Consider the following 11,713-nt stretch of genomic DNA (forward strand, 5'->3'; position numbering starts at 1 on the left):
GTAACATGGTTGTTAAGTGAATCTGGATTCCCCATTGACTTTGCTCATCAGAAGGTCACAAAAGGGGATCACATGACCCTGGAACACAGCAACGGTCATAAATATGAGTCAGTTGCCAAGCATCTGAATTTTGATCATGTGACCATGGGGATGCTGCAAAGGTCGTAAGTGTTAAGAACGGTCATAAGTCTCTTTTTTCAGTGCCATTGTAACTTTGAAGGGTCACTAAATGAATTGTTGTAATTTGACAACTGCCTGTATTTCCCTTTTTGGTTCAGAATCTGGCAGATAAAGTGCTAGCGAATAAGAAGCTACCGGTAAGTAGAAAAATAAGAATTCTAAGAGAAAAACTCATTTCAATATTTATTTATTTATATTTAAATATTAAGAATTAATATACTTGTTAATTCTCCATAATTAGGGGTGAGTTCTAAATTTTTTTAGTACCGGTTCTGTGGGCGTGGCTTATTTTGTGGGTGTGGCTTGGTGGAGGGTAATGTGACTGGGTGGGCGTGGCCAACTTTTTTTTTTTTTTTTTTTACTTTTAAAACCTTAAGAGGTTGCAGAAAAAAATGCTTTGAAAAGCCTCTGCCGATCAGGCAACTCATCTGGGATCGTCAGAGGCTTTTCAAAGCATTTTTTTACCACCTCTTCAGCTGGAGAGGTTGCAGAAAAAATGCTTTTAAAAGTTTAAAAAAAAAAGCCTCTGATGAGGTGGGCGGAGTAAGTGAGTGGTGACCGGGCCGGGGACCGGTTCAGGGGTGTGGCCAGCCAATGTTATTACTGGTTCTCGGAACTACTACAAATTTTTACAACCGGTTCTTGTGAGTGAAATCTCAGGTTGGCTCATGATCTTAAAATAGTAAGTACCATATATCGAAGCATTCTGAAACAACCATCTATTTAGCATCCATATCAAATATTTTATTGCCAGTGAGGGCTTCAATTTCTTGCCAAAATATCTATAAAAATAAATGTGGAAGGATGCAATGTGGGTTGCAGTTTTGCATTTACTGCATTGGGGCTTACTCTGTAATTCCCTAACAGGAGTGCAACATTGGATTGTGTAATAGGGAATAGATAAGTGTCACTATGTGCATGTCTACTTTTTTATAGATTTGTGATTTATCTTATTTTTAGTATGTATGTCTTAATTTTCTCAAGAAATGAAGATGTTGGAAGATCAAACCAGTATCAAAGGGGATGATTATAGAACAGCCATGGGAGATATCAGTTTGAGGGTACCACAAGATTTGGAGATTTTCAATTCTCCATATGTGCTCATATTTCGTTTGCATGTACTTGTTCAGCTTCAAACTTCAACTCATTTCCTTAAGGGCCACGGTGAAATTTTGTAGGGCATCTTGGAATGACTTTAACAAAGAAATTCCCAGTTCGTTTCCTGTTTCCTGTATTGCAGCATCATACCCTCCATAGAGGGGAGTAGAAGCCTTGATGTCTTCTCGTTTTGCTTGCAATAAAATCATGTGAAGTTCTTCGACTATTCTCTCATATTTCTGGTGGTCAAATTTCGAAAGATCACTTTCACCAATTGGGTAACTGATGTTGTTTGCATAGCAATCTCTCGGAACTGGAAATTCAATATATTTCAGCCTTGGAAAATCAATGAAAATATTAAAAAGGCATTTCAAGGCTCGAGAAGATAGAGGATTTCCAAGGAACTTCAGCTCCTCTAATTTCCGACAAGGAACCAATCCTAAAATCAGCATGTTGATATGAATGTCCTGAATGTTGCATTCCTCAAGCGTGAGACTTTTCAGTGTATAAGAGGAATGGTTCAGGAGTTTGAAGAAGGTTGATGGGTACAAATCAGCCACATCGTGTCCACTGATATCAAGAGCTTCTAGGTTCTCAGAATGCAGGCTATTGGCTAAATAAGCCATGTCAAGATGGTTCAGCAAACAGTTAGAAACATCCAGCATTTTCAGCGGTGTCTTCAAAGGACTGGAAAGTTCAATAAAATCACAAATCCAATAATTGTACTAATCCATTCTACAGCTTTTAAAAACAAGATAAATAAACATGCATAACTAGCCTCTGTAACATAAGAATGGCAAATGGCTCTAACGTCAATTTTTTTAAAGGGGTCCAGGAAAGTATAGATCACCTAGCTAAGTAAATTGGTGGAAAAGTGGTATTAAAAAATAGAATGGTCATCTGGGCATATGGCAACATCTTGCTAATTCTTTACTATGGTTTATGCAATGGTAATTTCTGCCTCACTAATTTTTTAGAGACATTTGAAAGTTTCATCAAGTAAGTGGATGCGATTCATTTGCCAGACCTTGTTTATTTGGCATTTCAAGAGGCTTTTAATAAAGTTCCTCATCAAAGACTCTGAGCAAATTTAGCAGCCATGGGATAAGAGGAAAAGTCCTCATATAGATTGGTGGCTGATTGAAGTACAGGAAGAAGAAAGTAGAAATAAATTAGTTTCCATTCACACAGAGTCGAGATGTAAACAGAACATTTGTATTGAGGCTGAGACACTTTATTTTCAAGTATTCCAGAAAGAGTAGGGCTGAACAGTGGAGAGGTCGAACCAGGATATGATATACCAAATTATTTAGAGTGCCCACAAAATTGATCAAAATATTGATTCAGGGTTCTTCATGACCAAATGAAGATGTCTAACAGTCAATGAGCTGACACAAAGCTCTAATAATATAACATTTACTGAACACAGATACTTTCCCTTCCCCAAAATCTAGCAATGCCTATCAAGCCACAGACATGAGGTTCCCATATATTTTTTTAATTATAAATATTATTGATTGTTGGCTCAGAAAATGCCCCCAATATAGTTTTGGGATAAAAAAATTAGATCTTCTACAGTAGTAGAAACCTGTTTTTATAGCAAATTACAATTGAGATATTATTTTCATATGTGAAATATAAATACTTTGTATAGAAAGAGACTTTCCTTTGGTTTATCATTTAGGACTTGATCAGATCCCAATAAAATTTTCCCCCAAACTGCTACATTTTTAAAATCATGATTACAGATCAGTCTTACACACATTTTTCATTTACTTTTCAGTAAAGTTATATAAATATGTTCTGTAAACCAAAGGAAAGGGTAAAACAATCAGAGAATTGGAAAAGGCACTGTTGCTCATAGTAGTGTAATCTGTACCCACTGGATACTTACTGCTCAGAACTATTAACTATTAACCCCAAAGTATAAAATGTCTCATATATTGCAGGTTGAAAACCTTTCAGCAAAATATTTTATCCAGAAATCCCCATGGGAGCATTTCATTGGTCTCTTATTAAACATTGGCTTGAGCCACTGAAAATCTGAGTTCATTTCTCTTAGCTAGAATGTCTAGGAGACAATTTGAGCCAGCTGGTTTCTGTCAGATTCAATTCCTTTCCAAGAAAGACTGGAATGATCCCCGACCTGCACACCTTTCGCCGCGCCCTGAAGACCCTCTTGATTCAACAAGCCGGGCTGGCCTAATATGAATATGAATTTTAATGGGTGTATGTTAGTTTTTAATTTGTGGGCCAAATTTTTGTATATTTGATTTTAATGGTTTTTAAATTTTGTAAATTTTATGTGTTTTAATATGGCTGAACACCGCCCTGAGTCCCTCGGGAGAAGGGCGGTATAGAAGTCTAATAAAAGTAAAGGAAAGGAAAGGAATAAAATGGAACCATCCTGGTGAGTAAGTGACTTATTATCAATTAAAAAGCAACATGCAATTGCTGTTCTCCATCACCATGCCTTCCTCCCAGCAACAGTAGTTGCAGTGATACCTCATCCTTTCTTCATGCATTTCCAACTGCTGGGCACTTTGACTCACCAGCAAAAGCAATCTGGAACGCATTACCTGAGCAGTTTACGGAGCCGTCCGGTGAGGATGGAAAATGCCAGGCTCAGCTCTGTCAGCTGAGTCATTTGGCTCATCTTTTCCCCAATTCCTGAAAGAATGGCTTCATCGTCTGGTGTGAACCTTCTCACATCAAAGGTCCCAGCTGGCAGTGTGAACGATGCCAATTTAGGAAACTGGACGTTATTAAAAAGCACTTGCAAATGTTCCATATGGAGCCTAACATTGTGAACTACTTCAAACTTGCCCAGGGAAGAAGGCTCTGTAAGCTTTATGATGTAGAAGAGCTTCCTTAGAGCCAGATTGTCCACTCGGAAGGCTTTGCAGCGGATTTTGAGTGGGCAGTGACACCTCATTAGCAAGGCCTGGACAACTACCTCATAGCTTCGTTCAGTAACAAAGATGTCGGCAAAGACATCCACTGAGACCTCAAACACATCCGGAAGGAAGGGCAAGTTTTGCATGTTCACCAGCAGATCATAGCAGGTCCTTGAGAGCAGCTCTGTCCGGGCCCACCGTCCCATTGCTTTTCTACAAGGGCAGAGCTGAACTTCAACATCCTTTATGCCTGTTAAGTCCACTGTTTTGAGTCGTTTCGCGTAGGGTGATGAGCAATTCAAAACATAGTCCTTCAAACCAGCTAGGCAGCTGGCCAGGCACAGAGAACAGGCTCGGTTACTGATGTCTTCTGGGTGATCAGCTGTCTTTCCCAGTAACTTTCCAATATTGAATTCGGCCAGTGGCCAGTTCTCCACCAGGTCATGAATCACCTCCACTTGCTCCTGTAAGTAGCTTGCCTTAAAAAGAAGAGGGAAGAGGTTGTGGGCAAGATGGCTCAGGTTCTGTCTTACCAACTGCCCCTTGGATACCAGAACTTCAGCACTCAGAAACCGTAGTGAGTACATGGCTGCTTTGTGATTCTGTCAGTTACTCGGGATCTGTTTTCTGACCCTCTCTCTTATCATCTTCTATTTTTAGTTGCAGCTGCTGTGGTGGCGTTTGGGAGGATCTGGGAAGGCAACAGTCACATCACATGCTAAATTTAAGCGACTATTTTGGTATCAGACATACATCTGACAACTTTAACTCCTGAGTTAGTTTCGCAGGGGGTCATTTGCATAATCTTTTGTGAACAAGAGCAAAGTCAGACTTATAGTTGGTATTTCCTTAAAAATATTTTCAGTCACCTTGTTAAAGATAATTCTGTTCGACTTCCCAAAGACAGCTTCCAAAATGAATATTTGCACTATATAAAACAATACGACATTTTGAAACCATTAATTCACCTAGTCATAAAATAAAACCACTAGGAAACGTGAGGTAAATATGTATTTACTGAGGTGTTTAATGATTTTTATCTAAAGACTTAAAATTCATCACATCATGCAACAAAGAACACAAGATTTGTTGAAGCAAATCAATGTGCACCGAGTCTAGTGGTTCATTTCCAGCAAATGATCCTGTTATGAAACTCCTCAGTTGCTGATAGACTCAATGATCAGAGATACACTCCCTCTAAGACGAACAATTATAGACATATCAATTTAAAAAAATCATTCATAGGTTTCATGAATTAATGACTGGAAAGTCTCAGTATAAAAATGAAAGGAAAAAAAATACCATGTAATAAATATTTGGATGGTACAAACCTTTCCTTTGTCTTTCCACTATAAAAAGATGCATGCAGTGTTTAATCAACATATGAATCAGCTCCAGTTATCTATAGTCATGTGATTTAGTTTACATGCTCTTAGTGTTCTGACCCAGCCTTAGCCGAAACAAGAAACAGACTCCTTGTCATGAAAACCCCCTCTTTATTTACTTCTTGTGAATTAATTACATTCACCCACCGAAAAGTCCAGGCAATAGTCCTTCAAGGAGTTAACTGCAGTAACAAACCTTATCAGTTCCTTGTGATAATTGCAAGGCCCTGAGCTCCCAGCCGAATGGCTGTAAATTAAGTTCTGGCAAGCAGTCTTTGTGGCATGAAACACAATGAGCAAATCTTCAGAAATACGAACTGTTGTCTCCTACGACAACCACTCCCCCTTCCTTCTATTTATTCCCCAGCCAGGGAGGGGCCATTCAGAGTCCACGAGTGCCTTGCTTCCCGAGTCCTTGTCCTCCAGTGTTCACCTCTCCTAACTTTTCTGCACATACGTGCATCTGGAACAGGCCCCAGCTGTTCTTCCTCCTCACTCATCTGAGCCTGCAAAGGCAGCTGCCTCTCCAGTGGCTGGGAAATGTTGGACAGCCCTAGCTCTATCTCTGGGTTCGACACAGAGCATCCATCAGAGCTTTCCCCATACTCCAGAACTGGCCCAAGTTCCTACCCAACCTCCTCATCATCTGAGTCTGACGGGCCACAACACTTAGAGCTTCACTATCAAATCAGATATGTTCAGAGCACAACTTCTAAAACTTCCACCCAGCACATCCAATACATCTGTAGGATTTCCAGGTGTAAGCACTGCCCTATCTAAATTGTAAAGAACTTTCTTTTAGACTTTTAGGCTGGTAAAAGAGAGCCAAAGTTAACAAAATCATGTAGCAGAACAGGTCTAATGGTCCCACCTACTAACCTTATTTCCCTCAAATAATCGTAAGCCCTTCTGTACAGATGTGGCCAAGATTCTCTTTTCTCCTCTCTCTCTCTCTCTCTCTCTCTCTCTCTCTCTCTCTCTTTTCATGTTTTCATTTTTGGGAGAGCTGGGTTAAAGTTTGTTAAACCAACGTTAGAAGTTAAACTTAAATTGTTTCCTATATTTCCCACCTCAAAATGGAAAGAAATGGTGCCCCCAGTTTTCAACAATTATCTGCAGAGGTAGCTACAAGGTTACAAAAAGGGAGACTTGGGGCTTTATTTGCCTTTGGGATGTCGGTTGCTTCACCTTCTGAGATGACTCTTTTGCCAGCTTTAGATCCCTTAAATTTAGTGGCTTATCCCTAAAAATCTAATTCAGAATTAAATGTACAAAGTATCCTTTGTAGATAGATGCTTCTTTCTTCAACTCTCCTTCCTGCCTGTGAGCCACAAATTGCACAGATTGACCATAGTCAACCTTAAACCTACAAAAATTGTTCAGCAAGACGTTAACCCCATCCAAAAAGATTAACAGGAACTTTGTAACAATTCAGCAGGAAGGAATGTGGTATGTGATCCTTGAGTAAAGTGCTTGGTATGAGGGTGCAGCAAAATGTGGGCATAGTTTTAGTGTTAGCCTGAAGAACCTCCATGCCTCTGGGTAGATGATTCAACAATTGCTCATCGGTAGATCCATCTGCAGACCAAAACCAGGATTGGCAGAAATCAATGTTAGCAATCACAGGAAATAATAGAATAGTTAGTAAAAAGGGATCATAAGCAATCAGGACATAAAGGTGCCAGAGGTTATGAAGCCAAATATTTGCAATCTGCAGGATCTTAACTCTTTTATAGTTTCAATTTATAAAAGGACTATCTCCCTGAAGTTGTGCTTAACTCAGTTGTCCATGGAGTTTTCTAACTGACTCTAAAAGCCTAAGAAAATGTAGTTTTTTTCCTATTCTGTCTGACATATAACATTAAATGTCAGTCTTGTCTGAGTTGGCCTTTAAATGTGTTGAATTACAAGTCCTATGATTCCAAACCAGCACCATCAGTGTCCCTTAGATAGGGATGATGTCCACTGCAGTCTTGTGATATATTGGGGAAACAGTGGACATAATCTCTTACTCTTGGGACAGTCAATGGTTCAACACAAGGGACAATAACCTTTCACTGGATCAAGGCACCTGTGTCAAAAAAAATCCAAATCTTGCAAGTTTGGCTGATGTCATTGCCAAGCATGTTGTTGCTTGAATCTCATGAGATGTGATAATTTCACACCAACGTTTAATTCTCAGAAAATTATTTTGTTTTACTTCATTTAGGATTCTGAGGGTGTTGTCTAGCACTGTCACAGGACCTGTTCAGCTCATAAGCTTTGTCATTCTGAATCAAACATAGTTGTATTAGACTTGATACAAATGGAATAATACTTCCAAGGCTGATTAGTGAAGTTCAAGAAAAAAGTAAAATTAAACAAATCTCTAGATATCTCTTTTAATGAAGATGAGCAATGTTTCCTCCCAGCTTTTTGACTCAGCATAGGATAGGCTAAGGAAGCGTCATTGTTATGCATTTCAAAATATCATTGCAACATTTATTTTTCTGACAGTAGTGAAATTCCTTTGAAAAAAATTGAAATTATAATTGGAGCTTTCTATATATTTGCAATAGTTAATCTGAGTGGAAGGGTTTTTGTTTTTCGCAAATAACATCTGTCTGTAATGAGTGCACAATATTGCTGCCTATGCATCATATTGAAAAACATTGTAAAAATACTGATAGATAAATCAAGAAAATCAAGGGCATTTGATTAGTTAATAATGTTTTCTCTAACATGATGCTTAGATGTCTGAAACCCAATTCCCATGATCCTCAGTCAGCGTTATGAATTGGAATGGTAGCTGATGAATATTGATCTGAAACACAAATGGAAAGCACTAGGTTGAATAGCTCACATTTTAAAAATATTTCATTAAAACAAAAACAAAAAGAAGTGTGTTTACACTACAGTATATTCAGGTTTTTTTAATGTTTAGATGGGGTTGATGTGTATCTCTGCATTTGAAAAACGGGACCTGCTGGAAAACAGAGAAACATGAAAATTGATTGATTGATTGATTGGTTTGTTGGTTTGTTGGTTGATTGATTGACTGACTGACTGACTGACTCATTCATTCATTCATTCATTCATTCATTCATTCATTCATTCATTCACATACTTTTAGCATAGGGACTGCAAATGCCCAAATAAATCAATTGCAGATCAGATCCTTGGTTTCTCCCAAGTGGGACTAAGCCAGTTTTTGTCATCAAAAAATCTCTGCCAGAGTTTATACTATAAAATCACGTTTTTACAAACTGTACCAGGGTTTGCAGACTGAGAACAGAAGTCTGAACCATTAGAATAAATGTTTGTGATGAGAAATCACATGTCTTGGGAACATAAAGTAGCATTTGAATAAGCTTTTTCTTGTTCATTCTCGTCTGGTAAACACAAACACACACACACACCAAACAGCAGCCTTAAACCACCCCAAACCAGGGGTGGGTTCTAACCGGCTTTACTACCGGTTCTCTTTGTGTGCGCAATTTACGCAAGCGTGTTGCGAATCTGCCCAGCTGAGGTGCGGTAATCCGCTCTGCCGCACCTCTCAGCTGGGCGAAAAAAGAAGAAATATAAGGTTGAATAACGCGGGGGGCGGGTGGGAGGGCCCAGTTCCCAAAGAAAGAGAACCGGTTCGGTGACGTAATAGCGTCACCGCTACTGGTTCGGCCAAACCGGGCTGAACCGGGAGCAACCCACCACTGCCCCAAACCCTGAATAGCATCTTCTAGCAGTTCCTGGGGAGCAGCACTTTTTCCTTGCTGATCAATTTCCCTCGTTTTTGTGCATCAATCAGGAGGCAGCAAAGATCCTGTTCTATCCTAGAAACTACTGCTCAGGAAGCAGTGTATATCTCTTCCCGAAGGTCATACATCATTACCGCCAATCACTGCATATCACCTCTGCTGCCCCATTTCAGAACATCAGGGATTAGAATTCAGTCATTAACATTGGGAATACTTCTCCCCTGCAACTTCTGTTTCTGGGAAAATATGGATGTATGGTAATCCTAGTTTTGATCACTTTGTATATTAAGATCATATCTGTCAGGCTCTTCAGCAACTGCTTAAAACCCAACATAATTCTTTCCAAGGGCAATTCTCACAGTGTTCTCATTAACAAGATTTATTGAGAAGAAAGGGGTGGGGTTGCAAGAATTCCAGCATCTGTACTATTTCGTCATATACATGAGAGAGCCTTCCTGTGATCCATGGAGTGGATCTTCTCATTGATACTGAAGAAGCTTGCAGCTGACTTTCTTACATAATTGGCTCCTGAATCTTTATTAGGAGCACAAATAGGTGGGCCTGAATTAATAATGGTAATTTGGACCAGGAACTCTGTTGCTACATGATGCGGTTATGAAGCAACTTACGCCAAGTTCTGAAATTTCCAATTGTGGTTGTTTGGTGAATTTCATGGGATCGTTAGGTGCCATGTCACCTAATTGCCATTGGTCAGCCTCTGCTGACTCCACCATTGACTCTCCTAGTTGAAAGCCCACATTTCAGGTTGCAAATAGCAATCAAGGACACTGCAGTCATTGAAATTGTGAGCTGGTTGCCAAATTCCTGAATCATGATATTGTGACAGCCACAGTTTTGAGGAGCAGCCATAAATCTCCTTGTTCAGCTCCGTTGTATCTTCAGTTGCTGAAAAAGTAGTCATTAACTAAGGACTCTCTGAATTCTAGGTTGTTTGATAGGCCTTGGAAGACCAGGATAATAAGAATTAGAAAGAGCTCTGGTTCTCTCTCTGTGTCTATATACATACATACATACAGTACATATCATTAAAAAGATAAAATACAAATTCAAAAAATAAGAGAGAAAAAAGAAAAAATGTTGCAGAAAATAAAAAGAAAGGAAAGAAAAAGAAAAATACAATGAAGAAAAAGAAAAGAAATACAGTGGGGCAAAAAAGTATTTAGTCAGCCACCAATTGTGCAAGTTCTCCCACTTAAAAAGATGAGAGAGGCCTGTAATTGTCATCATAGGTAGACCTCAACTATGAGAGACAAAATGAGAAAACAAATCCAGACAATCACATTGTCTGATTTGGAAAGAATTTATTTGCAAATTATGGTGGAAAATAAGTATTTGGTCACCTATAAACAAGCAAGATTTCTGGCTCTCACAGACCTGTAACTTCTTCTTTAAGAGGCTCCTCTGTCCTCCACTCATTACCTGTATTAATGGCACCTGTTTGAACTTGTTATCAGTATAAAAGACACCTGTCCACAACCTCAAACAGTCACACTCCAAACTCCACTGTGGTGAAGACCAAAGAGCTGTCGAAGGACACCAGAAACAAAATTGTAGACCTGCACCAGGCTGGGAAGACTGAATCTGCAATAGGCAAGCAGCTTGGTGTGAAGAAATCAACTGTGGGAGCAATAATTAGAAAATGGAAGACATACAAGACCACTGATAATCTCCCTCGATCTGGGGCTCCACGGAAGATCTCACCCCGTGGGGTCAAAATGATCACAAGAACGGTGAGCAAAAATCCCAGAACCACATGGGGGTACCTAGTGAATGACCTGCAGAGAGCTGGGATCAATGTAACAAAGGCTACCATCAGTAACACACTACGCTGCTAGGGACTCAGATCCTGCAGTGCCAGATGTGTCCCCCTGCTTAAGCCACTACATGTCCGGGCCTGTCTGAAGTTTGCTAGAGAGCATTTGGATGATCCAGAAGAGGATTGGGAGAATGTCATATGGTCAGATGAAACCAAAGTAGAACTGTTTGGTAGAAACACAACTCATCATGTTTGGAGGAGAGAGAATGCTGAGTTGCATCCAAAGAACACCATATCTACTGTGAAGCATGGGGGTGGCAACATCATGCTTTGGGGCTGTTTCTCTGCAAAGGGACCAGAACGACTGATCCGTGTACAGGAAAGAATGAATGGGGCCATGTATCGTGAGATTTTGAGTGCAAACCTCCTTCCATCAGCAAGGGCATTGAAGATGAAACATGGCTGGGTCTTTCAGCATGACAATGATCCCAAACACACCGCCCAGACAATGAAGGAGTGGCTTCGTAAGAAGCATTTCAAGGTCCTGGAGTGGCCTAGCCAGTCCCACAGAAAACCTTTGGAGGGAGTTGAAAGTCCGTGTTGCCCAGCGACAGCCCCAAAACATCACTGCTCTAGAGG

General features: G+C 39.8%; 1 protein-coding gene across 1 annotated transcript; it reads right to left on the bottom strand.

Annotated features, from left to right (window-relative positions):
* Positions 1-391: 391 nt before the first annotated feature.
* On the bottom strand, positions 392-4,772 carry LRRC14B (leucine rich repeat containing 14B). Its single transcript, XM_070938476.1, has 2 exons — positions 3,858-4,772; positions 392-1,965 (listed from the first exon to the last, which is right to left on the bottom strand). Exons 1-2 carry the CDS (start codon positions 4,760-4,762, stop codon positions 1,320-1,322), a joined length of 1,551 nt encoding a protein of 516 aa, XP_070794577.1. The 5' UTR covers positions 4,763-4,772; the 3' UTR covers positions 392-1,319.
* Positions 4,773-11,713: the final 6,941 nt, after the last annotated feature.

Source organism: Pituophis catenifer, unplaced genomic scaffold, assembly GCF_029215685.1.
Source record: "Pituophis catenifer annectens isolate HBS135680 unplaced genomic scaffold, rPitCat1.0.hap2 SCAF_2, whole genome shotgun sequence".
NCBI classification, from domain to species: domain Eukaryota; kingdom Metazoa; phylum Chordata; class Lepidosauria; order Squamata; family Colubridae; genus Pituophis; species Pituophis catenifer.

Coding starts and splice junctions, on each gene's coding strand:
- LRRC14B (XM_070938476.1), bottom strand. CDS start 4,762: ATGTACTCACTACGGTTTCTGAGTGCTGAAGTTCTGGTATCCAAGGGG. Junction 1,966..3,857: donor CGGCTCCGTAAACTGCTCAG/GTAATGCGTTCC, acceptor TGAACTTTCCAG/TCCTTTGAAGACACCGCTGA.